We start from the raw sequence: 24,428 nt of genomic DNA, 5'->3' as shown, positions 1-24,428 counted from the left end.
AATGTTTATAGCAGCACTTTCAACAATAGCCAAATTATGGAAAGAGCCTAAATGTCCATCAACTGACAAACGGATAAAGAAGATGTGGTTTACATATACAATGGAATACTACTTGGCAATGAGAAAGAATGAAATCCTGTCATTTGGAGCAACGTAAATAGAACTGGAAGGTATTATGCTAAGTGAAATAAGTCAGTCAGAGAAAGACAGATATGTTTTCACTCATATGTGGATCCTAAAAAACTTAACAGAAGACCAGGGGGGGTGGGGAAGGAGGGGGAAAAGTTACAGAGAGGGAAGGAGGCAAACCATAAGAGACTCTTAAATACTGAGAACAAACTGAGGGTTGATGGGGGCGGGGGGAGGAGAAAGTGGGTGATGGGCATTGAAGAGGGCACCTGTTGGGATGAGCACTGGGTGTTGTACGGAAGCCAATTTGACAATAAATTTCATCTAAAAAAAAAAAAAACTACAGGCAACCTAACCACTTCCCTCTGCACGTCTGCAACAAGAAGCATTCAAGGGGAAAAGGCACTGAGTTACTTCTTGAGTGTTAGAGGATTTGGGACGGGGGAGGCGAGGATGGGAGGGAGGGTGTGAACCTGTCTTTGTCAGCCAGGCAAAATCTTCTTTGTCTGGGGTCTAGTCTGGTTTCCTTTATCTCACCCTCACTACCCAAACCTTCCTTTGAAATGGGACTGTAGGGCGCCGGTTCCATCTCCTCCCATAGCCAGTATCGTAGCCTACAGTCTGGATGAGACCGAGGCTCCGTGGGTATAAGGAACAGAATGGGACTGGGGCAAGCTGTTGAGACGCCAGGCTTGCCACCGGAGGGCTGGGAGGGTCGGGAGGACCTTCTCGCGGCGCCCCCGCAATGTCCTCTGCGCCCACCAGAGGGCGCCCGGGCGCTCGCTTTCACCGCGCGCAGCCGGAGCCTCCGCCGCAACGAGCCGGGAGCCGAGCCGCTCCGCGCCGCGATCTGGCCAACCTTGCGGCGGCCTGAGACTTCCCCGCCCGGCAAGGGGGTCAGGGTGCCGGGGAACCCCAGCTTTGTTTCCGGAGCTGGGGCGCCGCGGTTTCTCAACTCTGCTCTCCACCCCCACAGGAAACGCCCAGAGCCACCCACCCAGCGCCGAGGTCTACAAAGCCCTGAGCTTCCGAAGGCGGGAGGGGTTGGGCGAGCCCGAGAGGCAGGAGGATCCCCCCGACCCAGGCTCACGCCGGGTTCCCGGATCAGGCCTCCTCCGGCCCCATGAAGACCCCCAGGCCGGGGCTGAGAGCCTGGCGCAGCCCGGACCGAAATCTTGCGGCGGCCTTAGAGCGTTAGACAGGTCAGTGCTCGGGCGGGATGAGGGGCCCGAGCTGGAGGCGGGAGGCGGCGCGCTCGCCGGTCCCCCCCGTTCCCCCGCACGAGCTCCCCGGGGCCACTCGCGCGGTCACCTCCGCCGGGGGCATCCAACGGCGCGGGCGTGATTCTGCATTTTTCATGACAAGCAAGGTGTGGAGCCGCCCTGTGCAGCCCACTGGGGGCCAGGTGATGCTCGGACCGAGGGGTGGGGGACGCGCGGGCCAGGGGGCGGCGGGCCAGGGGACGTCCGCTGCTCGAAGAAAGCAGTGCACTCCTACTTATACGCGGCCGCGAGGAAACCGCCGCATGCAAAGGTCTCTTGCATCAAGATGCCAGGCCTCGGGCGTGAGAGGAAACCGAGATGCGGGAGAGGGCGAGAAGAAAGGAGGCCGGGAGACCCGAGGCCCTGGGAGCGAAGGGAGGAGGGCCGGGGGCAACGATTCGCTGTGCAAATCCTAGCGCGCCGAGATGTGGAGAGCTTCCCGGGGAGCTGACCGGAGCCTCCAGAACCGCGGGGCTCCGGGGTCCCAGCCCGCGCCTCCCCTCCGCACCTTTCTCACCCTCCCACCCCTCCCGCCCACCAGGATGCGGCTGGGCCGCCGGGCCCTCTGCGTGCTGGTCCTGCTGCTCGCCTGCGCCTCTCTGGGGCTCCTGTACGTGAGCACCCGGGACGCTCCGGGCCTCCGGGCACCTCTTGCGCTGTGGACGCCCCTGCAGGGCCCCTCCAGACCAGAGCTGCCAGACCTCTCGCCTGAGCCCCGCTATGCACACATCCCGGTCAGGATAAAGGAGCAAGTGGTGGGGTGAGTGCCAGGAGTGGTGGCGGCAGGGCGGCGCTCACTGGGTGGGGGGGGGGGGGGGGGTCTGGGGAGCTTTTGTTTCCTGCACTGCTGAGCTCTGATGCCTCAGTTCTCCTGACTGGTTGAGGGAGGGGGGTGGGGGGGGCTGCTTGTGAATCTTGGGCTGGGGAAACAAAATCTCTCCTTCCTGAACCTTGTCATGGTGATGGGGAGGGGAGGGTGTGCAGGCAGGGGAGGGCCTGAAAGACTTTCTGATGTCCTGATGGTTCCAGGACACCAGAAAGGAGAGTCCAGGTGGGGTCCTGAATGGTGGGGAGGCAACTCTGAAATCCTAGCAACTGGCCCTCTTCTACACCTCTGTAAAACCCAGATTTAGGGGATGGGTCGTCCCATTGTGGGTCTCCTCTCCTGGGGGCTGTTTGAAGAGCAGTGTTTAAGGCGACAAATGTTGGATGGGCAAGGTCGAAGGGCCAAGGTGTGGGGCGCCATGTTAATATTTAGCGGGATGTATGGAGCTGTATGGCGGGGCTCTGATGACCCTTCATCCCCCCTCCAGGCGGCTGTCTGGGAACAACTGTAGTTGTGAGGCCAGTGGAGGGAGCTTTCATTTCCCCTTCCAAAGGCAGCTCCGAGCCATTGACCTCACGAAGGCCTTTGACCCTGAAGAGCTGAGGGCTGCCTCTGCCTCCAGGGAGCAGGAGTTCCAGGCCTTCCTTTCAAGGTACCAGCTGAAAAAGAGGGCATGTCTCTGCGGAGGGAGAGCCTTGTGAGGCTTGGAGGGAGGGTGTGACAGGAAGGAGAGCCCCTCTGCCCTTGATTCCTTCTCTGTCCTCCACTGCCAGGAGCCAGTCTGCTGCTGACCAGCTGCTCATAGCCCCTGCCAACTCCCCTCTTCAATACCCCCTGCAGGGTGTGGAGGTCCAGCCCCTCCGGAGCATCTTGGTGCCAGGTGGGGGGGTCTGGGGGGTGACTTAAGCCACTGTGGGGGTGGTGGAGCTCAAGGCTGGGTGAGGAAGAGCTAAGGAAGATTGGAATAAGAGGCGGGGGGAGCTTCTGATGAAGGCAGGATTTGAGAGCAGAAGGGGGTTCCTGAGGCAGGAGGCGAGGACCAAAGGAACTGTAGGGTCGTCAGGAACTGCAGCTGACTGTAACTGGAGAGGTTTGGGACAAAGAATCTATTCTTTGCCGACCAAAGATTAGGTGGATAGGTGGGGCGGGCCATAAAGAGCTATCACTTTGATGGAAAGGAGTGAAAACTCAGTTACCCTAGGCTGCGTCCCAAAATGTGCCCTGCTGTGGCCTCAACAAAGAGGGATGGGTGAGAAGGTCTGTGCTGTGTGTGGTGAAAGAGAGAAGAGAAAGTGAGGAAGAATTCAAGGCTGTCTGGGATTCTGATTCCCTCTCCTTCCTCCCAGGGCTGAGCCTGCAGGCAGCTTCTGGTCAGGAGCTTTACCAGGTAAGAGGCTGGGGAGGCCAGGCGGGCACTAAGGATGGAGGGAGGGGCGCCTGGGTGGCTTAGTAGGTTAAGCAACTGACTTTTTTTTTTTTAATGTTTATTTATTTTTGAGAGAGACTGAGACAGAGCTTGAACGGGGGAGGGGCAGAGAGAGAGGGAGACACAGAGTCCAAAATAGGTTCCAGGTTCTAAGCTATCAGCACAGAGCCCGATGCAGGGCTCGAAGTCACGAACCATGAGATCATGACCTGAGCCAAAGTCAGGCGCCCAACCAACTAAGCCACCCAGGCACCCTGCAACCGACTCTTTCTTTTTTTTTTTAATATTTATTTATTTTTGAGAGAGAGAGAGGCAGAGTGAGAGCAGGGAGGGGCAGAGAGAGAGGGAGACAGAATCAGAAGCAGGTTCCAGGTTCTAGGCTATCAGCACAGAGCCCAACATGGTGCTCAAACTCACGAACCGTGAGATCGTGACCCGAGCTGAAGTCCGACACCCAACCAACAAGCTACCCAGGTGCCCAGCAACCGGCACTTAGTGTCAGCTCAGGCCATGACCTCACAGTTGCTGGAATTGAGAGCCCTGTGTGGAACTCTGTACTGACAGCACGGAGCCTGCTTGGGAATCTCTCTCTCTGCCTCTCTCTCTGCCTCTCTCTCTCTCTCTCTCTCTCTCAAAATAAATAAATAAACTTGGGGCGGGGGAGGGGGCGGGAAATGGGATGCTGGAGGGAGACAGGGCTGCCAACAGAAAGATGGAGGAACCAGGGAGGCAAGAGGCAGGTCTGAGGCCTAACCCTGTCCTCTCCAACCCCCTCTCCCAGGTGAACCTGACTGCCTCTTTGGGCACCTGGGACGTGGCCGGGGAAGTGACGGGAGTGACTCTCACTGGAGAGGGGCAGCCTGATCTCACCCTCACCAGCCCAGGGCTGGACCAACTCAACCGGCAGCTACAACTGGTTACTTATAGCAGCCGAAGTTACCAGGCAAACACAGCAGACACAGGTGTGAGGTCTGGGCGGAGGCAGGGGCAAGCTGGGTCAACAGAGAGCCCAGAAAGGCTGAATCAGGCAAATGGCAGAGGGTGTGGGAGACACTCGGGCAATGGCCAGAGCTGCCCAGTCACACAATGGGCATTTCAGCTAGGCCAGCAGGGCCAGAGAGGGAGAGAAGAGGCCTTTGTTCATCTGGGGCCAGAGCAGGCCAAAGGGAAACCCGAGCCTCGGGTGTGTCCCCTCTTCAGGCCAACCATGGGGGCCCCAGGAAGTGATTTGCCCCAGGAGCCAGAAGGCTCAAGCTCTATTCCCAAACCACCACTTACTGGAGGGCAAGGGACTTCATGTCCAAGAGCTCCCGTGTCTCCTCCAGCAAAAGAGGCACAACACAGCCCGCCTCCTTCTCTCCAAGACTTGCTACACCAAATCTGCTCCCTCTTTGGGGCCTTTGCATTTGCTGTTCCCTCTGCCTAGAATGCTCTTCCCCCAGATTTTTGCATGGCTGGCTCCTTCTTGTCACTTGGATCTCAGCTCAAATGTCTCCTCTTCACTATCACATTACTTGCTTTATTTTCCATTCAATGCTTGCCAGTATCTGAATTTTATTTACTTAGCCTAGAACCAGAATGACTAGGTTCCTATCTCAGCTTTGTTGCTTAAGAGTTGTGTAAATGTAGACCAGTTGCTTAATTTCTCTATGCCTTTTTCTGTAGCAGGAATCTACCTTATGGGGCTTGTCAAGGTTAAGTGGGTTCATATATTTAAGGTAAACTTAAAAAGTACCTGCACATAGTAAATGCTCAATAAAGGTTAGCTTTTAATTAATCTTTAATTTTTAATTAAAATCTTTAATTTTCTTTCTCCCACCCATTAAAGTGTTAGTGCCATGGAGATAAACACCTTGCATTCTTGTCCACCAGGGCTCAGGAAAGTGGTACACAAAGTAGGCACTTAAATAGTGATTTGCTGAAAAGGGAATGTTGTCCCAACTTTAAGGACCACGTCTGATGTCCTTTCTTCCCAGTCCGGTTCTCCACGGAGGGACATGAGGCCGCCTTTACCATCCGCATAAGACACCCACCCAACCCTCGGCTGTACCCACCTGGGTCTCTACCCCAGGGAGGTGAGGCTGGTGCGTTCAAGGACCTAAATCCAGGCCTGGTGGGGAGAAGCTGGGAGAGGGAGGACGCGGGAGATGTTTTCCAGCTCCTCACTTCCACTCTCCTTCTCTGCACCTAACCCTGTCCCTCACTCCCAGCCCAGTACAATATCAGCGCCCTGGTCACCATCGCCACTAAGACCTTCCTTCGTTACAATCGGCTTCGGGCGCTCATCACCAGCATCCGCCGCTTCTACCCAACGGTCACCGTGGTCATCGCCGACGACAGCGACAAGCCAGAGAGCATTAGTGGTCCCCACATCGAGCACTATCTCATGCCTTTTGGCAAGGTGCGCAGTCAGCAAGGCTGAACCGCGCGCCAGAGGGCGCCGAGAGACAGAGGCGCGCGGTGGGTCTGAAGTCACCGGAGTAGTGATTCCAGGACTACCTGCCTCAGAATTACTGGTGCCTGTGAATCACGGCGATTCCTGGAACATAATAAGCTCCGTGGGAAGAGGAATCGCGCCTATCTTATTCGCGCTGCATCCTTAGAATGTGCTTAGCACCTAGGGAGCGCTCAATAAATGGATGATGGATGAATGAATGAATGAATGAACGCATAAATTAAATGCGTTCTAACACCCTCCCCCAAAACACGGACTTATTACCCCTGGCAGTTGGGAAACTGCATTTCTTGTCTAGCTCTGAGCCACTCGTAGGTCCCGGAAAGTTTAGAGATGTGTCGGGAGAGAGGAGGAAAGGTGGCAGAGGGGTTGTGTCCTATCTCTATAGCCTCACTAACTGTATGTACCCTGCCCCCAGGGCTGGTTCGCAGGCCGGAACCTGGCCGTATCCCAAGTAACCACCAAGTACGTCTTGTGGGTGGACGACGACTTTGTCTTCACGGCGAGGACGCGGCTGGAGAGGCTTGTAGACGTGCTGGAGCGGACGTCGCTGGACCTGGTAAGGGAGGGCCCGCGGAACGTGGGGTGGGAGAAGGAGGGACTCCAGCAAGCTAAAGCAGCGGCGGGGGAGACCCGGCCGAGAGCGGCCGGCCCTGGGACGGACAGAGGACGACGAAGGGAGCCTGGGGGGCAATCTGGGTCCTGCGGGGGTGGAGCGGGAGAGGACGCGGCCGGGGAACCGCCCGAGGGAGGGGCAGCGCGGATCTAACTGCCGGCAGTCCCCGTCCCGCCTGGAGCCAACCTCCCACTCCCCGCAGGTCGGGGGCGCGGTGCGCGAGATCTCCGGCTTCGCCACCACCTACCGGCAGCTGCTGAGCGTGGAGCCCGGCGCGCCAGGCCGCGGGAACTGCCTCCGGCAAAGGCGCGGCTTCCACCACGAGCTCGTCGGCTTTCCGGGCTGCGTGGTCACCGACGGCGTGGTCAACTTCTTCCTGGCGCGCACCGACAAGGTGCGCGAGGTCGGCTTCGACCCGCGGCTCAGCCGCGTGGCGCATCTGGGTGAGTGGCGTCCCCTCCCGACCCGGGCAGAGACCCCCGCGGGGCTCTGGGAGAGGCTCCAAAGGCAGCGGGCACTCCTACGCCCACCCCAGTGGAGCCCACAGCTGGCACCTGGGGCCCCTGGAGAGTTCTGCGAAAATTTACCAAGCCTTGCGCCCCGGGCAAGAGACAGGGCTCCCTCCCTCCTGGCCCGCACACCCTTTAAACCTCCAAGCCCAGTAGAGCTACTGGGTGGGCCGGCCTTTAACTTCCCCCGCCACTGTCAGACCTTGAGTCCAGTCCCAGCCGCTTCCCCTGGTTCAGACCACACTCCTGGAGCGGCCTGGTCAGCATTTATTGAACATTTATTTAGGTGTGTGTTGGGGAGGACGGGGGTATGCTCTCAAAACACAAAGGATGTTGACTGCATTTTACATAAGAGTAAAACTAGGACCCAAATGAATTGACTAGCCCAAGGCCCTCACAAAAGGAGTCTTTACAGGTGCAGCCTGTGTACCCCAACTCTCAGTTCTCCCTTTAAGGCTCGGCCCTCTGCTCCCTTCAGACGCTTCACTGTGTACTCCCCTTCCCTCCACTGCCAGAATTCTTCCTGGACGGGCTTGGTTCCCTGCGGGTGGGCTCCTGCTCAGACGTCGTTGTGGATCATGCATCTAAGTTGAAACTGCCTTGGACCTCAAGGGATGTGGGGGCAGAGACTTATGCCCGGTACCGCTACCCCGGATCGCTGGATGAGAGTCAGGTGGCCAAACACCGCCTACTCTTCTTCAAACACCGCCTGCAGTGCATGACCGCAGAATGATGGCCACTCGGGCCTTCCAACTCTCAGGCTGGGCCTGCCTCCTTGTCCCTGCCAGGAATTTCTAGCAAACCCCACCCACCACCCAGTGACTACTCCACTGACTGTCCCTGATCCCCTTCAGAATCCGATCCCAAATAGGGGCTTGTCCTGGTGACACTCCTCCTTTCTTCGAGTGCCCAGCGATGCGATGGAGCCATAACTCGACCCATGGCCAGTGCCAAGTCCTCCCCCCAACCCTCTTCTCATGGGGCAGGAAGTGGGGGGGGTCACTTTCCAAGTGCCAAAAAGCCCATGGGGACTCTAAGAACCTAAAATGGAAATACTCTCATCTCCTTGGGACTGAGGGGATGGGGAAGCCCCCAACGTGTATTCCCAGGGCTGTGCCCCCTCCCCCATCTCTGGATCCAGGACTCTGTGCACCGGTTCCAGCCCCACCCCTGTGGAGAGAACCAGTGACTCCGGAGCTGGGGCGGGGCCTGGTGAACACACAAGTGAAAGCCATTTTTAGTTGTGTCTCTGCAATGCCGCGGGCATGGAGAAAGGGGCACCGAGGGCCGGCGTGTGGACACCCAGACTCACTTCATGAACCCCAGTGGCTCTCAGCTTTGTTTTATTAGTTACATGAAGTGAGGAGACTCCTCGCGCACATATTGTCGGGGCCCTCCACACTCCAAATGACCGGGTCAGACCCACACTGTGCATGTCTTTGGACCTGTAGGCTCCTGGAAAGGAGAGGGGACCTGTCAGGAGATTAGGTACCCTCCTCCCTCTCTCGGCATTTGGTAGTTTTCTGGGGGGCACACCACCCCACTTTGAAACCCTAGCTCCTCAGTTCTTCATGCGGAGCTGGACCCAGTCTCCTTGGCTTAGCCTTAAATTGGCTAATCATTTCATCCCCCCACTTTCTTCCTCCAGCTTCCTTCTCGGGCCCCCTTCCCCAAACCCTCTGCCTAGATCTTCAGCCACTGACTCACATGTCACTTGCTCCACCCCAGCGCCTCCTGGATCTCCCGTTCCTACTGCCCCCTCACCAGTCTCTCCAGGGCATGAGCAGCTGCGTCCTGGACACTCACAAACAGCTGCTCTGGGGTCACTCTGTCCAAGAGTCCTGCCTGGGTCAGTGTCCCCAGCACTGAGGCTGTGTAGAGAGGCAGGTCAGGCTCTTAGATCTTAAATCCACACTGCGTCCTTTTCCCTCCCTCAAGCATCCAGCTATTCCCACCCCCCCCACTCCTGTCCCCAGGTCTTCCACACCTCTCACCATTACACTGAGCCAGGAGAAGGTGGATCCCAGCATCTCGGCATCGCCTGGCTAGCTGCAGAAGCGGGGCAAGGGGGTTAAATCCCACATCAGAGGGTAGGCATGGGATAAAGGGACTTTCTCCTCAACCTACCCCGTCCCTCACCTGTACCACCTCTCTGGCTCCAGCAGCATCTGCAAAGGTGATACCACTGCAGTCTAGGACCACCACTCTGACAGGCTCAGCAACTAGGATGGGAGAAGGCAAGCGTACCCAGATGCCTCCACGGGTCACACCCAAATCTCCCTCCTTGTCACCCCATCTCACCTGCATCAGGTGGGCCATCTAGCTTGGGAGTCTCCTGTGGGTAGAGGAGGGCAGTCACCATAAGACACAAGCATGAGCGTGCGCCCCTTAAGCACAATGATCCCCTTGAGAAGCCGCACCTGCCTCCCACTCCCAGAGAAGCCACACTCCCCTTTGACCAAGCCTCTCACCTTGCGTCCTTCTCCAAGCCCCAGGTGCCACTCCAGGATGCGGCGGAACTGTCCGCGGGTCCCAAAGTAGAGCGGTGTTGGGTATCTCAGGATGCAGAGCCCCGGGACCTTGAGGAGCTAAGATGTCAGAGGGTCAGAAAAACATCTGGGCCTAATCTTCCCTTCCCTCTCTGTCTGTGGCCCACCCACCTTGTGGCTCTCTTCGAGTGGCCTGTAGAGCTCCGTCCCCTCAGCAAGTCCAAGTGCCAGGCACTGCACCCTGGGCAGGAAGCTGGGGTCAGATTCCCAGCCTGGCCTGGCTGGAGAGTCACCCCAAGCACCTGTCCTCTCCCCACCCCTCTTCCCAACTCCTCTCATCTCTACTCCCACCTCTGGGTGCGGCAGACCACAGTCATCATGGAGAAGACCACGCCCACGGCCAGGCCCAAGTCCACACTCAGGATCACTACGGCCACCCACGTGACCATCCATACAGCCTGCAGGACATGGATGGGAGTGATATGCCCCGGAGAAATGCCAGGCCATGGCTGCTAGGGAAGGAGGTCCAGGGGCAGTGACTGCCTGGACAAATGAGAGGGAGGGATAGCCCAGGAGAAGGTAGAAAGAATGACAGAAGGGACAGAATTGACCCAACAAGGGAAATACACCAAATGTAATCACCCCAGACCTTGCACCAGCTGGGGATTTACAAATACTCAGGTCTGAAGGGGTTCAAACCCCACTCTCCACCGTGTCTCTGAGTAATGGCATTAGGAGGTATGCATGTTGGGGGGGGGGGATTGGAGGGGGGGAGCTGCAGCATTTAGGACCAGAACAATTAGCTCCAATCCAGGGCAGAGGCTGAGGATGCTGGGAAGTAGGAGGGGGCAATCTGGGGGTAATGCTGCCACTCTCACAAAGTCCATGCGGCTGATGCGCCATAGTTGTGGAAGTTCCTGCATCTGGAAGAACATCTGGCGCATGCTGGAGATGTTGATGCAAGCCAGGACAGCCTTGGGGGCAGAAGAGGCAAGCTAACTGCCCCAATGTCCTAGAATGTAGCCACCACCCCCCCCCCCAGTCACCCCCATGCCTCCGCTGTTCCTCACCTTGGGCAGATAGTAGAAGAAGGGCCCCAGCCACAGCAGCACTGACAGGACAACTATGCAGGAGAAGAGACCTGCCAGCTAGAAAGGAGGAGGGATGGATGCAGAGAAGGAAGGGAACCTCACTCACCCCTGTGTGAGAGCTGGTCTGCCTGCCCCACTCGGCCTCGGCTTCCTTGGAAGTCTCCCTCCTCCCAAATCCCCTTTCCATGAAGCCGTTCCTCAGTCTTCAACTCCCTTCTTGGTATTCCGCCTCTCACATCCACCTTTCCCCTCTCCCAATTAAATGCCTGTCATTCACCGGTCTCTACCTAGAGGCAGTTCAACTTCCCTATTTTTGTAGCCCGTGTCCACCTTAAAAGCCACTGTTGCATTACCCTAAAAGCAGGGAACCACCTTCTTGGGGCACCAGCAAAGTAGGAAAGCAGAAATATTAGGGGGAGACTGTCATATGTGATATTTCTTTTTAAAAGAAAATGTCCTCATGGGGCGGGGGTCAGAATTTCGTCTTTCAAATTTATATGACAGTTTAGTATTGTTTTTATTGTGAACTACATATGGGCACTGTAAACTTCTTCAGTGCTTAGAGTCTGCCAAGGTCTTAATGGAGCCTTGTTACCTTCTTATCTCTCCTACCTAGAAACCACCCCCCCCCCATTCACTCTCCCTCACCATTCTCCTCTGTACAGCTGCCCCGCAGGTATCTATCTACCGGTCTTCCACCTGTTTCTCCACCACCACCCCAACCTAATACCCACCCCCTTTCTCACCCAAGGACAAGCTCTTACCTGTGTGTTCCCACCAGCATCCACTAGTAGGCTGGTGGTGGCCAAAGTGGCAGAGTTGGGAAAGCAGGAGAAGAGGGAGGAGATGAGGTTGGAGATACCATGTGCCAAGAGCTCCTGGAGGGATGCAGTCAGATGAAGAGGAGAGAGAGACAAAGGCATGGGGCGGGGGGGGGGGGGTGAGGGAAGACATCAGATTAGAGAGTTGTCTCCTGAATGCAATTGGGGTCTTCAGTCAAAGTCACACCTGGTTGGAGTCAATAGTGTAGCTATACTTGTCTGCATAGATGGAGGCCAGGGAGGCGGACACAGCAAAAGTAACCAGTGCGATGGGCAGTGAGTCAGCCAGAATCCTGGGCAGCTCAGCCAGGTCGGGAAGATGGGGTTGGGGAAATCTGGAGAGAGAGGGATCCATGGTGAGGGTGGGTTGTGTATAAGAAGGGTGTGGGGAAGAAAGAGAAAATAGAGCGGGACAGGCCAAGAAGGAAGTGTGGGTGGGAGCAGTCTGAGAATAGCAGGCTGGTGTCTTGATTCTCTCTTACCCCCCAGGCAGCAGCCCCACAATCTGGACGTTGTATCTTGTGTCCAGGGAAGAGGTGAAGCACAGCACAGAGGCCAGAAGCACCTGGGAAAGAGCAAATTAGAGCACGGCAGAAGATGAGCTTCCTGGAAGAGGCCGGGGGGGGGGGGTGGGGGGGGGGAAGCTTCACATGAGAGGATTAAAAGGCAGCATTAGTGTTTGCAGGGGCCCAGCAATTGGGGGAGTTGGGATATGTTTGGGATGACAGCTGACTGAGAGTGAAGGAGAGTGGGAATGGGAAAGGAATGAGGTATACCTGAGGCTGTGGTAAGAGATGGACCGAGGAAGTAAGAGGCGCTCCGCTCCCATGAGGGATGGTAGATATCAGGAAGTACACCCAGCCATTCTAAGTAGGACAGCTGGGATAGATCTAGGGATCTCCCGCGTATGGGTGGAGATGTGGAACACTTATTTAGTCGGCGGAGGGGGAGAGAGAGAGAGAAATGCAGGTGGGCGTGGGAAGGGAGAGTAACTGAATTACAGTGAAGGACCGGGTAGGGGGAGAGCAGTGGAGGTGCTGTAGCGAGCGACACCTCAAGGCAACGCTGTAAGCAGGAAGAAAGCATTCTAAGAGGTCTAGAAGAGGCTCTGCCAGAGAAGTGGGACCGTGTGGGTGGGGGATTCTGCAGGGTCACAGTGTTCTGGGAAGAGGCCTGGAAAAGTACGCGTGTGCACAGGACCTCTTTCTGTAAGCTCGCTGCCTTCCACGAGGGGGCGGCAGCGGCCAGCTCCTACCCGACCGGCAAGGTCTGTGTGGTTCAGGGGACCGCGCGACCCGGGAGCCATCCTCACCATAACGATTTCCCCCGGGATCGGGGTGGGTAGCTTGTCTCGGAATCTCACGTTCAATTCTTTGACCGGCACGAGCAGCGCCAGGCTGAGTGCCGAGATGGTCAGTTCGGCCGGACTGCTCCGGGGCAGCGCGGTCAGCACAGCGGCCAGCGTCTGCGGGCAGGGGCGGTGATCGAGGGCCCGGGGCCGGGGTCGACTGCCCTCAGAGCGGACCCACCCGGCCAAGGCAAGGCCTCCCGGCTCCCATCAGGGCTTCCGTCTCCGCAGCGCCCCTCATTCAGCCACGTGGTTCTAATCTCCTTTCCTCCGCCCCCGTCACCCTCTACCCCTCCACTCGCCGTCCTTCCTTTCCCGGTTTCCCTCTTCCCAGGACCGCTAGAAGCCGCTTCTCGGCCGTTCTCCACCCCCACCTTGAAGAGAGAGAAGCAGCCAATCTGGCGCGGGAGGGGCAACCCCAAAAGGCTCGGCAGCTGGGACACGAGCACGTGCAGCGCGGCCCCGCTGGTCAGCGCTTTGACCACCGGCTCCGACAAAAAGGTGGACAGGACGCCGAGCTGCAGCGCGAACATGCCCAGCTGCAGGGGAGAAGATGCGCAATCACTACAGGAGGAGGAGTGGAGTCGCCAGAGCGCAGTGCGCCAGTTGCTCCGCGCACCTCTCCCGCCTGGACCCGCGCATGACACTTGTCCCTCCCTCTCTCCTGGCCCAGTTCCCCCGGCCCCAGTGTGGATCCCCCAGGGTCCTCCCTCACCATCAGCGCCCCGCTACCGAAGGCCAAGGCTGCAGCCGACCCAACCCGCTGAGCGTCCAACTGTTCCCTTTCGATTCCGCTCAGGTTCCCCCCGAGGGGTTCGGGCACCAGCCGTTCCACCGCCGAGCCTGTCATGAGGCTGAGTACCGCGAAAGTTCCTAGGGCCGGGGGACAAACGCAGAGATCACCAGCTGTGTCGCCTGGGGCGCGGCGATCGTCCGGGCTTCGCGCCCTCGGGCCTGGATGCTGCAGTCAGACCCCACTCTTCTGGAAGGCTGCTGCTCCGATGAAGACGGTGGGGCCGAGAGCCCGTGCAGCAGCCCGGAACCGGCGGTGAGGGAGGAAAGAAGGGCGCACCGGCGGGCAAAAACTGCCCTCTAACTGCATCACTGCCCGCTCCCGCAGACCGCCCGCGGACTGTGCGCTCCTTTGGGTGACCGCGCATCTCTTCTTCCCTCTTCCAAGTCCCGGAGATGTTCATTTAAACCAAATGTCATGGGGGAAGAAAAGTTCTGAGGAAACTCCCTTCTCTCTGCACCCACTCGGCACCCGCAGCAAGCTTTGCCTAGGTCCGAGGTTCCTGGCAGGGTAGCGACAGAGGCGGAAGGGAAGAAGGGGAGGGGAAGAGGGGAATAAGAGCTAAGGAGCTTCCAAGGGCCGATGTCTCAAACCCCCATCCATTCTCACCCTACAGAGAAGGAGAGGAGTCACTGGGTTACTCACCTGTGGACAGGTGTCTACCAGTCCCCAACAAGGTGTAAATGAGGACAGGGAAGAAAGAAGTGTAGAGTCCGAACACTGGAGGCACTGAGGTCAGGAGGGCAAAAGCCATGCCTGTATGAGAAATGAAAGGGATGATCTTCAGGGTCTGTGTGTGGGGTTGGGGAAAGGTGACTAGAGCCCAAACTCTTAGAGGACGCTGAATCATGCCACATGAGGGAACCTAGGGGTTAACAGGACTCGGTGGGAGGTGGGAGGTTGTGGGGCGGACAAGGTCACAGATCCGTGTCGGCCCAGTCCTCCGGGGAGTAGGGGGCAGGGGTTGTTCCTCTCTCCAGTTCCCTGACCCGGAACGTGTCCAAGACTTCTAGAAGGATTGCGCAAATGAAGGGGGCTGGGGGTGGGGATAATGATGCAGCTCCGTGGTCCTTACCTAGAACGTGGTCTGAGGTCTTGTCTCCGAACCCTCGGCCACCCTAACCCAGCCCTCGCTCCCAGGTGCCCAGCTCCTGCATTCCCCCCCCCTCCCCCCCCCCCCCCCCCCCGAGCTTGGGCCGCTGACAGGCTAGCGTTAGGGCCGCTCACCCTGGGGCACGTGCACGATGCCCACGGTCACCCCGGCCACGGCATCCCCGAGCAGCCAGGCCCGCCAGCGGTAGTGGGGCAGCCAACGCAGCGGGGGCAGCCGCGCCCGCAGCAGGCGCCACGCCCCCGGCCCGGAGCAAGCGCTGGCCAACCGCCTCCACCGTCTGCACAGTCGGGACGAGCGAGGCTCCGCGCGTAGCTCCGGCGCCTGCTCTGCGTCTCCGAAGAGCCGCTGGAACCGAGCCTCGGTGAGAGGTTCCCTGAACTTGGCGCCCAGAGGGAACTTAAGGTCGGAGGCCTCTCCCAGGCCTGGGCTGGTCCCGGCGCCCGGTAGCCCACTCATTTTGCCCCTGGCCACCTCCAACCCCGCCTAGTCTTAAATAGCCCTCCACCCGCTAGCCCTGAGTCCCGCCTCCAAGAAGCAGGGTCCAATCCAGCCCCGGAGGGCGCCCTCTCTTGGGGACCTTCAACGCCGGGAGAGAGCAAAGGCTTCGGGAGCGGGCGTCTCTGTGTTAGGCGTTTCCTCAGACGTCCTTGGCGGGGTCGCGGGCTCCGGAGGCTGCCAGGGCGGGGCGGAGGAGGGGGTGTGGAAAGGTGTAGGGACCAGAGACAGAAGCCAAAAGACAGCGCATTCTCAACACCCAACACCCACTTTTTACCACTCGTAAGCCTTTGATTCCCACCTGCTCACTCCCGGCTCCCTTCCCATCGGCCCTTTAGGAGGAGACAGCTGGCTGGGCCGCTGTGACCTGTCATTCCCAGAGCCTCTGCATCCCCCCTCCCCAAGAGGTGAAGATGCCGCCCCTCCCGCCCCCCCCCCCCAACACACACATACCTCTACCCCAGACCCAAATCCTCACGGGGCACAGCTTGCCCCCAAGAAAGTGTAAGAGGCTCTGTGGGCAGAGAAGCATCACAAACTGCTGAGCTGGGCCGCAGCTACATGTACAATGTAGGTCCTCAAAAACTTATATTTGTGGTTAAATTAAGTTCAAAGGGGGCATGCACCCACCTCATGTACCCCTGTGGTCCCTCAAGAGATACAGAGGTTCTGAGCTCCAGAATCCTATTTTCCCCATCCCCTCCTCCATTTACAAGAATGCTTGGCACCCCTCCCCATCACCCTCTGGTCCCCAGTCCCTGACCCCAAAGCCCTGGGGGTGGGGTACAGGGAGGGTGGGTCTCCCCTCTTCAATTCCTCCTATTGTTCCCCAGAAGTCTTATCTGGGTTGTACGTCCTGTCCCCCCCCTTAGAGGTCCCTCCCCCCATTGTCGGCCAAAGGGACCTCAGGCCCACAGGGAGGCTCCTGCTCCTCCTCACCCTCCCACCCCAGCAGCCTATTGTCTGCTGAGGAAGCCCAAGTACACGTGACCAAGCCCAGGGGACACAGACACAGTGGACACACCGATGCCCACAGACCCAGGACAGGGCATCTGGACATGGATCTCGGCGTGTTTGGCTTTCTCTGTCCCAGGGGCTGTCCCATAAGTAGGGAAGAGTGAAGGCCCCTGTGGGCTGTGCATCTTGGGTCTGTGGCCTGAAGAAGAATCCTTTCCTGCTGACAATGGATATGCCTTATGACCTCGCAGACCACAAAAAGAAGGAGATCCAAAGCTGAAAAGGGCCACAGCCCCCAGCCTCCTCTCCACCTTTCCATTCTCCCTCAGCAGAACCTGGAGGCCGCAGAAGGAAAGGTACTCGGGCATTTAGTGCTTTAGAATCTGGGTGTTGGGGGAATGGTGGGAAGTCAGACCACACTGGACTTCCCAATGGAGTCTAGAATGGAGAGATGGGAGAAAAAGGCTGGGGAAAGGGCAGGATATACATCTAGGAACTAGGGTTTTCCAGTGGTCCCAAGTTCCAGGTCTAGACTGTGAGATGCTGCAGCTGTCGGTCAGGTACAAAGACAGTGACATCTTTTCTCTTACACCCTGTGTCCTCCTCTCACCAGACTGTCCACACGCCAGCTGATTTCTCCATTTCACTTCACCCCACCAACCCCTCCCATAGCTCCCCTTCCCTCTGCCGAGACAGCAGCCTTAGTGATATCACAAAACCTTTATTTTCAGAAAACCGAAAGAAACAAAATCAAAATCAAAACCAATCATTTTTACCTGGCCCCTGCCCCAGCCCTCCCACCCACCCACACATCCTCCTTTTGGGGGGGCACCTGTGATGCATGCAGAAGGGGTGGGAGCTGAAGGAACCTACATTCCTTAAACAGAAAGAAGTCCTTTTGAGTCTAGGTATCCTCGTCCAAGTCAACACCACTCCCAGCCTTGCCCCCTCTCCAGACACATCAAGAAGGAATTCTGAGGTGGTGCCAGAAGGTTTGCCCTGAAGTTCCTCGGGAAATAGGGTGGCCGGGCCAGCACCACCCCAGGCCTTCACCAGTTACAGCTCATCTTCATCCAGCTTGGCAAGTCTGGCTTGGCAGGGAGGGGTATTTGGGATTGGTGGAGCTGGAGGAGAGTCACGAGGAGCTTGGTGGAAGTCACTGAGGGCCTGAGGAAAGACTCAAGTCAGAGGATAAAAAAAGTTCCGGAATCCACCCTCACTCCTGTCTTTTCAGTGCATGCCCTAGCCAAGCCACCTCCTCTTGCCAGGCATCTTAGATGATCCGAGACCATCAGCCTCTCCCAGGGTTGAACTGGAGGAGGGACAGGTAAGAGTAGGGCAGTAGGAAGGGGCAGACAAAAGGCAGGTGGTGGTTATAAGGAAATATGGGGGGAAGGGAATTTAGGGATCCCAGAACAAGAGGAGCCCTCCCCATTCTATAGCAGGGGCGCTCATTCCTCATACCTGTGTGTCCAGGGGCAGGGGGGCTCTGGCCACCTCCCCTTTGGGCAACAGCAGCAGGGAGGGGAGAGAGCCGTTGATGGGTGCTTGTGTGCTGACCTGGGCCCGGTCTCCAGGCCGGATTCTCCCAGGACTCCCCACTCTAAGCCCTCCTGGCCGCCCCAGGCTGTTGGTCTGACTCTCCCTCCTCTGATACTCAATAGGTGACTGCAATGCTGGGGCAAAGAGAGGAACAGAAGGAGAGTTACAACAGAGACAGGCCTTTTCCCTAAGACCTCTGCCCAGACCACCCTCCCACTTTGCCCTCCTCCCATGAACTGTCAGCCAGTATAAATTGCTGGGGAGATGAAGAGAAGCTGGGGTCAGAGGGCAGGGATTGGAGACTGGGCAGTGAGGGAGGGATTCAGGAGGTCAAAGGGCCGAAGGAACATGTGGGGGAGGGAGGGTGAGAGCTTCACCATTGAGAAAGTTCCGCTGGCTTTCCAGGATCTGAGCCACTTGCTTGATCCAGGCCTGACTGACCGCAGGATCTGCAGTCTGTAGGACATAGCGCTGGATCCCACCCTCTGGCCCTCTGGAGGTCAGTGCAAAGCGGCAAGGGTCACCTTGGAGGTTCCCCTCCAGTCCCAGGCAGCTCACCTGGATTGGCAAATAGGAGACAGCCCCCAAATTCTTTAGGCCCTCTCTGGTTCCTGCCCCTTCCAACAAATCCAAGAACCAGACATTCTCTCAGAGGTCTCACCCTATCCCAGGCAGACCCCTCCCTTGTGGCCTCCTCCCCACCTTGATGCTGCTCTTGTACACATATCCAGCCTGCGTTCCACCTCGTACTCCTCCTCCCAGGGCCTCGCTGAAGATGATGATTTGCTCAAAGAGGAAGACACGTCTCTCTCGACCCCGGGAGGAGAGCAGACCGCCAGCCTCAGGCTCTGTGACCCAGAATGTGTCCTGGCCCAAGAGCTTCCCCTGAGCAGTCAGTTTGCCCTAGAACCAAAGGACGGTGGCTTTGAGAAAAAAGCGAGAAGAGAAAAGGGACACTCTCTGTTCCTCCCTCCTTCCCCTGACGCTCCCAACCAACCATGGGGTCAGTCCCAGGGGAGGACAATTCCCCATTAGGACGTCCCAAGTACTCAGACTGGGGCAGAAGAGCATTGGGCCTCCAGTTTCCTGTTCTATCCCCATACCTCAAACCCCCGAAGTCTCCCCAGGGTCATCATGTCATTGCAGCGCTTGGGTACAAAGCACATGACCTCCACAGCTTGCTGGGTCGCAGGTGAAGAGAGAAGCATTGTCATTGTCAAGGAAGAGACCTCTTCAGACCATGTTTCACCTCTCAACCAGCCTCCCCGTAAAAGCGAGACAGCTCAAACCACCCAAGGAGCTGGGAGAACCCAGAAGACTAAAACAGTAAGATCCTGGAAGGATAAAAAAAAGTGTCCAGGAAGATCTGGGAGTCCTCACCTCCAGCTCTTCAGTATCCATCCCAGCTCTACTGTAATATTTGAGAAAATCCTAAGATGTAGAAAAGAAACGCTCAGGGAGGTTTTGAGGACACCCTCAGAAACTCTCACATCCTCTCCTTGAAGGCACAGGTGAGGATGCCCAGGAAGTATGGGGGGCCCCTTAGGAACTCTGAAGAGATGAATGAGAAAAGGGCTGTCCCAACCAGAGGTACCCCCAGGGAACAGGTGGTCCTGACCTTGAGCAACAGCTGGTATTTCATGATCCTCTGCACTGGTTTGATGAGGAGGTCATTGAGCTGCAGGCGGTGCCCTAGCTGCTGCCGGAGCTCCTGGGGACAGGGACTGGGTGGTTATGTAGCCTGGAAAGCCTGATGATTCTGTTCCCCTTTCCCCAAGGTGCCTCGGCCACTGACCTCAAAGTAGCTGTCCCCAAACTCTGACACCACGTGCTCTGACTTGGGCTTATTCTGGCAGTACACCACGTACATATGCAGCCTGCGCTCCTAACAGGGGTAAAGTTTAAGGAGAGCAGGATGGGTGCGGAGAGAAAGCCCCTCTCCAGAGAGCTGTGACCCACTCCCAAGCCCCTCCCCTCCAGGGCCCCACCCTCTTAAGCCTCACGTGTTTGATGAATAGCTGAGCCAGCCAATCAGGATCCTTCAAACACCGCTGCAGCTCCTGCAGGAAATAGCTGGAAGGGTTGGCAGGGAAAAGGCTGGTCAAATACCCCCACCCCACTCAACTTAGAGCTGTCTACCCTAGCTGTGCCATTAAGCCACTCCAAACGTTCCTCCGGCAACAGTGGGCCCATGGGTGGGATACAGAGACTACCAAACATCCATGCCCTTCACCCTCACTCTCAGGAATCCATCACTCACTCTCGATGCCACTCATAGATTTGCTGGATGTTCCCAAACACAATCCTGTCACGGCCTCGAAGACTCTCTGGGACCCCCTGAGCGGCCATGGTGGCCATGTAACCCTGTAGGAAGGTTGGGGTGAGAGCGTGAGCGTCAGGGGCCAGCCCTGGTAGGAAAAACCCCTCCCCCCCCCCAGAAGTCTAGGATGTAGGGGGGTGCTGGGAAGGTGGGACAGAGGAGTATCAAGGCATCCCCTAAAATTAGCCTTGGGCAGAGGGAAAGGGCTGGGCTAGAGCTGAGAAGAGAAAAGGGACCTACCTCCACAATCTGCCCCAGGTCGTCCACATACATTTTCTCTGTCTCTACCAGTTCACTCAAGACATACCTGGGAAGAGAGCAGGAGTGCACATGGTTGATTTAGCCACTTCCTCCCTACTGGACTAGAAGCTCCTTCATTACCACAACCAACCTCAGAGGAAATTCCAAGTATCAAATCTAAAATGTGAGGGACAGTTCTCTGGAAGTTGCACAACTGGGGGGCGGGGGGAGGGAGCAAAAGGGAGGAAGAGTGTGGGGACACTTACATACTCCTTTCCAGAGCCTTCTTCTTCTGTTCCTCCTCACTCTCAGGGGCCTGGGATAGGGTCTCCTCCTCAGGTGGCTGGAAGGAAAGAACATCCTAGAGTAAGCAAATGGATGCCTTTTGGGGAGCTGTGCAGATCCATTTCTTCATACCTGTGTCTTATCTCCAGGGCCCTCCAACAATGTGGTCAGCAGGGTCAGTTCTGGCAGCTCCTCTCCAGTGGCTAGAGCTGGTTCCAGCATCCAGTTCTGGGATCCAGAGGTCAAGTGTCAGAGGTCATGGACAGTAGCTACCTCTCCCCAATGACCAGTGGCCCCCAACCTGCCCTCTCTCCCAGTGTCCTTCATGGATGTCATACATGCTTCTGTGGTGCTCCCTGCTCACCTCATATGGTCCAGCCTGGCCACCGTCTGCCTCAGTTTCCACACTGAGACAATGTTTGGAATGACCCAACCATCTTCTCAGGCCACTGACTGGCCCTGGGGGGCCCGGGGAACAGGGGCCAGAGCTGAGGCCAGAGCTGGGGCCAGAGAGGGCAGCCAGACCCGAAGCAGCTGAAGCTGAGATACTCCCCTCACTGCCAGCAATGGAATAGGATTCTAATGGGGAGTGGGGGGAGAAAAGGGGCCATAGATATTACTCTAGCTCCAGATGCAGGGCCCCTAGGGAGCTCCCAGAGGCTCCTCTTCATGATGCCGAGCCCCTCTCCCCCAGGGCCCACTCTCTTGCCATCCTCATTTGAGTTGGCAGGGATAGAAAATTTCACCTAGGCACCCTTGGAAGGAAGGACAGTAAACACCTGGGCTCCCAAGGCCTGGAAACCTCCGTTCCCCCATATCCTGAGCATGGCATAGATATGGGGGGGCAGCCATCTGGGCAGACACTGGAAGCTGAGGGTGGCCATCTGCTCTCCTACAATCTGCCCCCTTCCAATGGGCACAGACCATTCCCTGAGAAGGTGGGGGGGGGCAGCTAAAAGCCCATCAGCCACCCCCAAACTCCTCCTCCACCAGTTGCAGTAATCACTATAAAAAGAAAAGACTTCTGCAGCCCATCTCCCCAACACATGCACAAACCCAATAGAGGGGGCAAGTGAGGAGAGCTCGTGAGGGCTATCTGCCCTGGGCCCAGGAACAGAGGAGCTGTGCTTTGTCATAAAGCCCCTGCTAGACCCCCATCCTCATTCCTCCATTCCTCTGGCCCTTTTCAGATCTGAAGTAGATTCTCAGCAAAAGGATTTAAGGAAGATGCAGTTCTAGGCCCAAGGGGATTGTGGATGGGTTTTTCTCATACCCAGTTGACTACAATACGGAGAGCAGAGTCTCCTGCCCCTTCCCCAATTTCCTTAACTTGAACTGATAAAAATTTGGAGGCAGACAGGATCTTGGAGATCATCTATTAAGTCACTTTCCTGGAAAACACAGGTACAGGTCTCCAGCCTCTAAATCCCTAGGGTCAGCGCAATCCGAAGTCCTGAACCCTCGGCCCGCCCCCCGCCCCAACTCAACACTGGGCCGTTGCGACCTCCTCGAACTCACCACGTCCCCCCCGGGCGAAGCAGCAGCCGCATTTTGCCAGCACTTTTCGGATCACATGGGGACAGGCACAGCGACCCCCCTTGTGCCCCCCCCGCATGGCGCCCGGGCCCCCCCGCACCCCCCACCCGGGCCGGCCATGCAGGGGGAATCACGGGGGGCGGGGCGGGGACGGCGCCGGGCGCGCACCCCCCCTCCCTCCTACCCCGCTCCAGGCTGGGGGAGGGGGGGAGGGAGGGAACAGGGAGGGGGAGTCCAGGGGTAGGCGGAAGTCTGGTCTGGAGGAGGGCTGGGGGCTCTGCAGAGCGGGCGGCGGGAGGCCGGGCGGCCGAGCTGGGCGGGGAGTGTTTCCGGAACCCAGTCGGTGCGTGGCCCAGGGTCCAGATGTCCAGCGGGGAGGGGAGGGATGGTGGGGGAAGCTGGGCCGGGATGCGGCAGCCTCTCCAGCTCTGTCTCCGGCCTCTCGGGTTTGGGATGGTTCTAGGCCCGGGCAGGGAGAAGGCGGGGGCCGACTCCCCGAGTCACTGGCGCTGCGCGGGTCCGGGCCGAACGGCGAGCCGAATAACAGGCCCGGCCGCGGTGCCGCCGCGGGGAGGGGCCTCTGCGGCCCAGCTCCGCCCTCTCCCTCCCGTTCCCCGCTCCAGCCCCAGCCTGTGCCGCGCTCCAGCCCCAATCCCCCTCCCCCAGGCACCACCACGTTCCCACTCCACGTCCCCACAGCCTCCGCCTCTCCACTCCAGCCTCGGCTCCCCCGCCTCGGGTTCCCCTCCCTCCTGCCTCTCGGGCTCCCGACTGCGGTGCGCTGGGTGGGGGTTAAGCCGGGCGGCGGGGTCTGCCCAGGTCGCCCCTCAGCCTCTGCGGTGGAGAAGGGAGCGGACGGATGGGCCTGGATCTGTGCGAAGACATCCTGGGTGTTGGGACTGTCCCAAGCCGCGCAGGGGTAGACAAGCCCCCTCCCCAACTTCGGGGATGAGTGAATGGGGAGCTCTGTGGGGAACACCGCCCAGGTGCCGCCCTCTCGCCAGACCCTTCTTTCCTCCAGGCCCCAGGACTCCAGCTGAGGCTAATCACCAATTAAGGCGAAGTCCTGGAGCCAGGGCTGGCGAAGAGCCAGGGGTGGGGCGTGGGGACACTCCGCCTGCGGGGGCTCGGGACCAGCTGATGTGGGGGACACACAGCGGACTAGAGGGCGAGAAGCCTGGAAGTCTTGGCAATTAAATGGGTCTCATGCAGATTAGATGCGAACCTTTATGCTAATAAGCGCAGCATTATTTGAATTCGCCACTTTGCGCAGGACCGCAAACTGTGCCCCACCCACCCCCAGCTTCTTACCCGGCAGCGGAGCCCAGGCGGGAACCTCACGTTCGCGTTCCCCTTTCTGATGCCCCTCGGTACAGTCAGACTGTGGCTCGGTCCCTCCTGGCCCTAGGGGGCTTCTCTTCGGGGGCTGTGTGGTAGTAAGGTAGTAAGACTGGTAGTAAGGAAACCGCCCTCCACGCCCAGACGTGACCTCCCGCTTCCCCTTCTTCCTCCTGTCAAATCCACATTGTTGTAAAACGGTCGCCGAGGCTGGGTTGGAGGGACCCAGACCAGGGCTATGGCCCTCTTTTGGAACTCTTAGATTCCTGCAGAATTCTGCCCTGCAGAATTCCTGTTTGCAGGTAAATTCATTTGTGGGGTGCAGACCTCCTGAAACCGCCTAAAGATACCCGACCCCACCGTGGGCCCCCTTTCTTACCCCCGCCTGCCCGGGTAGGGCGCATGCGCGCAGCATGCCCCCCATGACCCCCAGTATCCGGTCAGTGCGGCCAGGGGCGGGGCGGTCCGGGGGCTTCATGCTGGACCCCTACCCTGCTCCAAGTTTCAGGGCTGAGGGGGCACGGAAGCTGGGGGGCTCAAGGCCTGCGTGCGTCCGGGGAGTTGCTGCTGCCGAATCCGCCCCCTGCCCGGCTCCGCCCCTACTCCCATCCCAGCCAAACTTCTCAAAGGGGTAGGGTTGTTCCTTTCTCTACAACCAAAGTTCAACAACAAACAAACCCCTCTAAATCCTGATTCGGACATGGAAGTGGCAGGAGCCCACTAAATACCTTCTCCCCAAGCGCTCTGGAGACAGAGAGACTGGGGAGATACATAGGGATTTCCCCCGACCACCACCCCCTTCCCCTTCTCAGCAGGTTCCGCTCCCCACCCCACCC

At 58.1% G+C, this 24,428-nt stretch overlaps 3 protein-coding genes across 13 annotated transcripts; 1 reads left to right on the top strand and 2 right to left on the bottom strand.

Moving 5' to 3' along the window:
- The first annotated feature begins 936 nt into the window (after positions 1-936).
- B4GALNT1 (beta-1,4-N-acetyl-galactosaminyltransferase 1) lies at positions 937-8,548 on the top strand. Of its 6 annotated transcripts, XM_047867159.1 has the most exons (12): positions 941-1,025; positions 1,106-1,331; positions 1,933-2,151; positions 2,705-2,869; positions 2,991-3,097; positions 3,564-3,604; positions 4,425-4,605; positions 5,620-5,727; positions 5,854-6,044; positions 6,517-6,657; positions 6,917-7,157; positions 7,739-8,548. In XM_047867159.1, the coding sequence occupies exons 3-12, from the start codon at positions 1,934-1,936 to the stop codon at positions 7,954-7,956; spliced, it is 1,611 nt and encodes a 536-aa protein (XP_047723115.1). In that variant the 5' UTR covers positions 941-1,025; positions 1,106-1,331; position 1,933; the 3' UTR covers positions 7,957-8,548. The 6 variants fall into 6 exon arrangements, with proteins under 6 accessions (XP_047723117.1, XP_047723116.1, XP_047723114.1 ...); XM_047867161.1 differs by having other exon boundaries at positions 937-1,331; positions 2,771-2,869; XM_047867160.1 differs by having other exon boundaries at positions 937-1,331; positions 5,620-5,718.
- Positions 8,461-15,378, bottom strand: LOC125170473 (solute carrier family 26 member 10-like). Of its 3 annotated transcripts, none has more exons than XM_047867151.1 (18): positions 14,993-15,378; positions 14,411-14,521; positions 13,688-13,845; positions 13,347-13,511; positions 12,937-13,089; positions 12,107-12,189; positions 11,812-11,959; positions 11,568-11,681; positions 10,783-10,860; positions 10,591-10,686; positions 10,064-10,170; positions 9,884-9,953; positions 9,695-9,811; positions 9,525-9,558; positions 9,363-9,445; positions 9,211-9,272; positions 8,988-9,094; positions 8,461-8,678 (listed from the first exon to the last, which is right to left on the bottom strand). In XM_047867151.1, exons 1-18 carry the CDS (start codon positions 15,333-15,335, stop codon positions 8,461-8,463), a joined length of 2,247 nt encoding a protein of 748 aa, XP_047723107.1. In that variant the 5' UTR covers positions 15,336-15,378. The 3 variants fall into 3 exon arrangements, with proteins under 3 accessions (XP_047723107.1, XP_047723108.1, XP_047723109.1); XM_047867153.1 differs by having other exon boundaries at positions 8,510-8,678; positions 9,218-9,272; positions 14,993-15,376; XM_047867152.1 differs by lacking the exon at positions 13,347-13,511.
- A 1,738-nt stretch (positions 15,379-17,116) lies between these two features.
- ARHGEF25 (Rho guanine nucleotide exchange factor 25) lies at positions 17,117-24,172 on the bottom strand. Of its 4 annotated transcripts, none has more exons than XM_047867156.1 (16): positions 23,972-24,172; positions 23,566-23,680; positions 21,083-21,297; positions 20,851-20,946; positions 20,700-20,776; positions 20,434-20,500; positions 20,134-20,237; positions 19,877-19,946; positions 19,669-19,758; positions 19,492-19,584; positions 19,254-19,304; positions 18,977-19,054; positions 18,576-18,776; positions 18,251-18,431; positions 17,892-18,007; positions 17,117-17,498 (listed from the first exon to the last, which is right to left on the bottom strand). In XM_047867156.1, exons 1-16 carry the CDS (start codon positions 24,068-24,070, stop codon positions 17,388-17,390), a joined length of 1,764 nt encoding a protein of 587 aa, XP_047723112.1. In that variant the 5' UTR covers positions 24,071-24,172; the 3' UTR covers positions 17,117-17,387. The 4 variants fall into 4 exon arrangements, with proteins under 4 accessions (XP_047723112.1, XP_047723110.1, XP_047723113.1 ...); XM_047867154.1 differs by having other exon boundaries at positions 17,118-17,498; positions 17,796-18,007; positions 23,972-24,168; XM_047867157.1 differs by lacking the exon at positions 23,972-24,172 and adding an exon at positions 22,237-23,125 and having other exon boundaries at positions 17,118-17,498; positions 17,796-18,007.
- Positions 24,173-24,428: the final 256 nt, after the last annotated feature.

Source organism: Prionailurus viverrinus, chromosome B4 (genome assembly GCF_022837055.1).
Source record: "Prionailurus viverrinus isolate Anna chromosome B4, UM_Priviv_1.0, whole genome shotgun sequence".
NCBI classification, from domain to species: domain Eukaryota; kingdom Metazoa; phylum Chordata; class Mammalia; order Carnivora; family Felidae; genus Prionailurus; species Prionailurus viverrinus.
This window is presented reverse-complemented; position numbering and strand designations above follow the sequence as displayed.

Coding starts and splice junctions, on each gene's coding strand:
- B4GALNT1 (XM_047867158.1), top strand. CDS start 1,934: ATGCGGCTGGGCCGCCGGGCCCTCTGCGTGCTGGTCCTGCTGCTCGCC. Junction 3,098..3,563: donor CCGGAGCATCTTGGTGCCAG/GTGGGGGGGTCT, acceptor CCTTCCTCCCAG/GGCTGAGCCTGCAGGCAGCT. Junction 7,158..7,738: donor CAGCCGCGTGGCGCATCTGG/GTGAGTGGCGTC, acceptor CTCCACTGCCAG/AATTCTTCCTGGACGGGCTT.
- LOC125170473 (XM_047867151.1), bottom strand. CDS start 15,335: ATGAGTGGGCTACCGGGCGCCGGGACCAGCCCAGGCCTGGGAGAGGCC. Junction 13,846..14,410: donor TGGTAGACACCTGTCCACAG/GTGAGTAACCCA, acceptor CCCCGGCCCTAG/GAACTTTCGCGGTACTCAGC. Junction 12,190..12,936: donor TCCCGGGGGAAATCGTTATG/GTGAGGATGGCT, acceptor GCTCTTTCCCAG/GTGCTTCTGGCCTCTGTGCT.
- ARHGEF25 (XM_047867154.1), bottom strand. CDS start 24,070: ATGAAGCCCCCGGACCGCCCCGCCCCTGGCCGCACTGACCGGATACTG. Junction 20,777..20,850: donor GCCCTGGAGATAAGACACAG/GTATGAAGAAAT, acceptor CTTTCCTTCCAG/CCACCTGAGGAGGAGACCCT. Junction 18,432..18,575: donor TGTACAAGAGCAGCATCAAG/GTGGGGAGGAGG, acceptor TTGCCAATCCAG/GTGAGCTGCCTGGGACTGGA.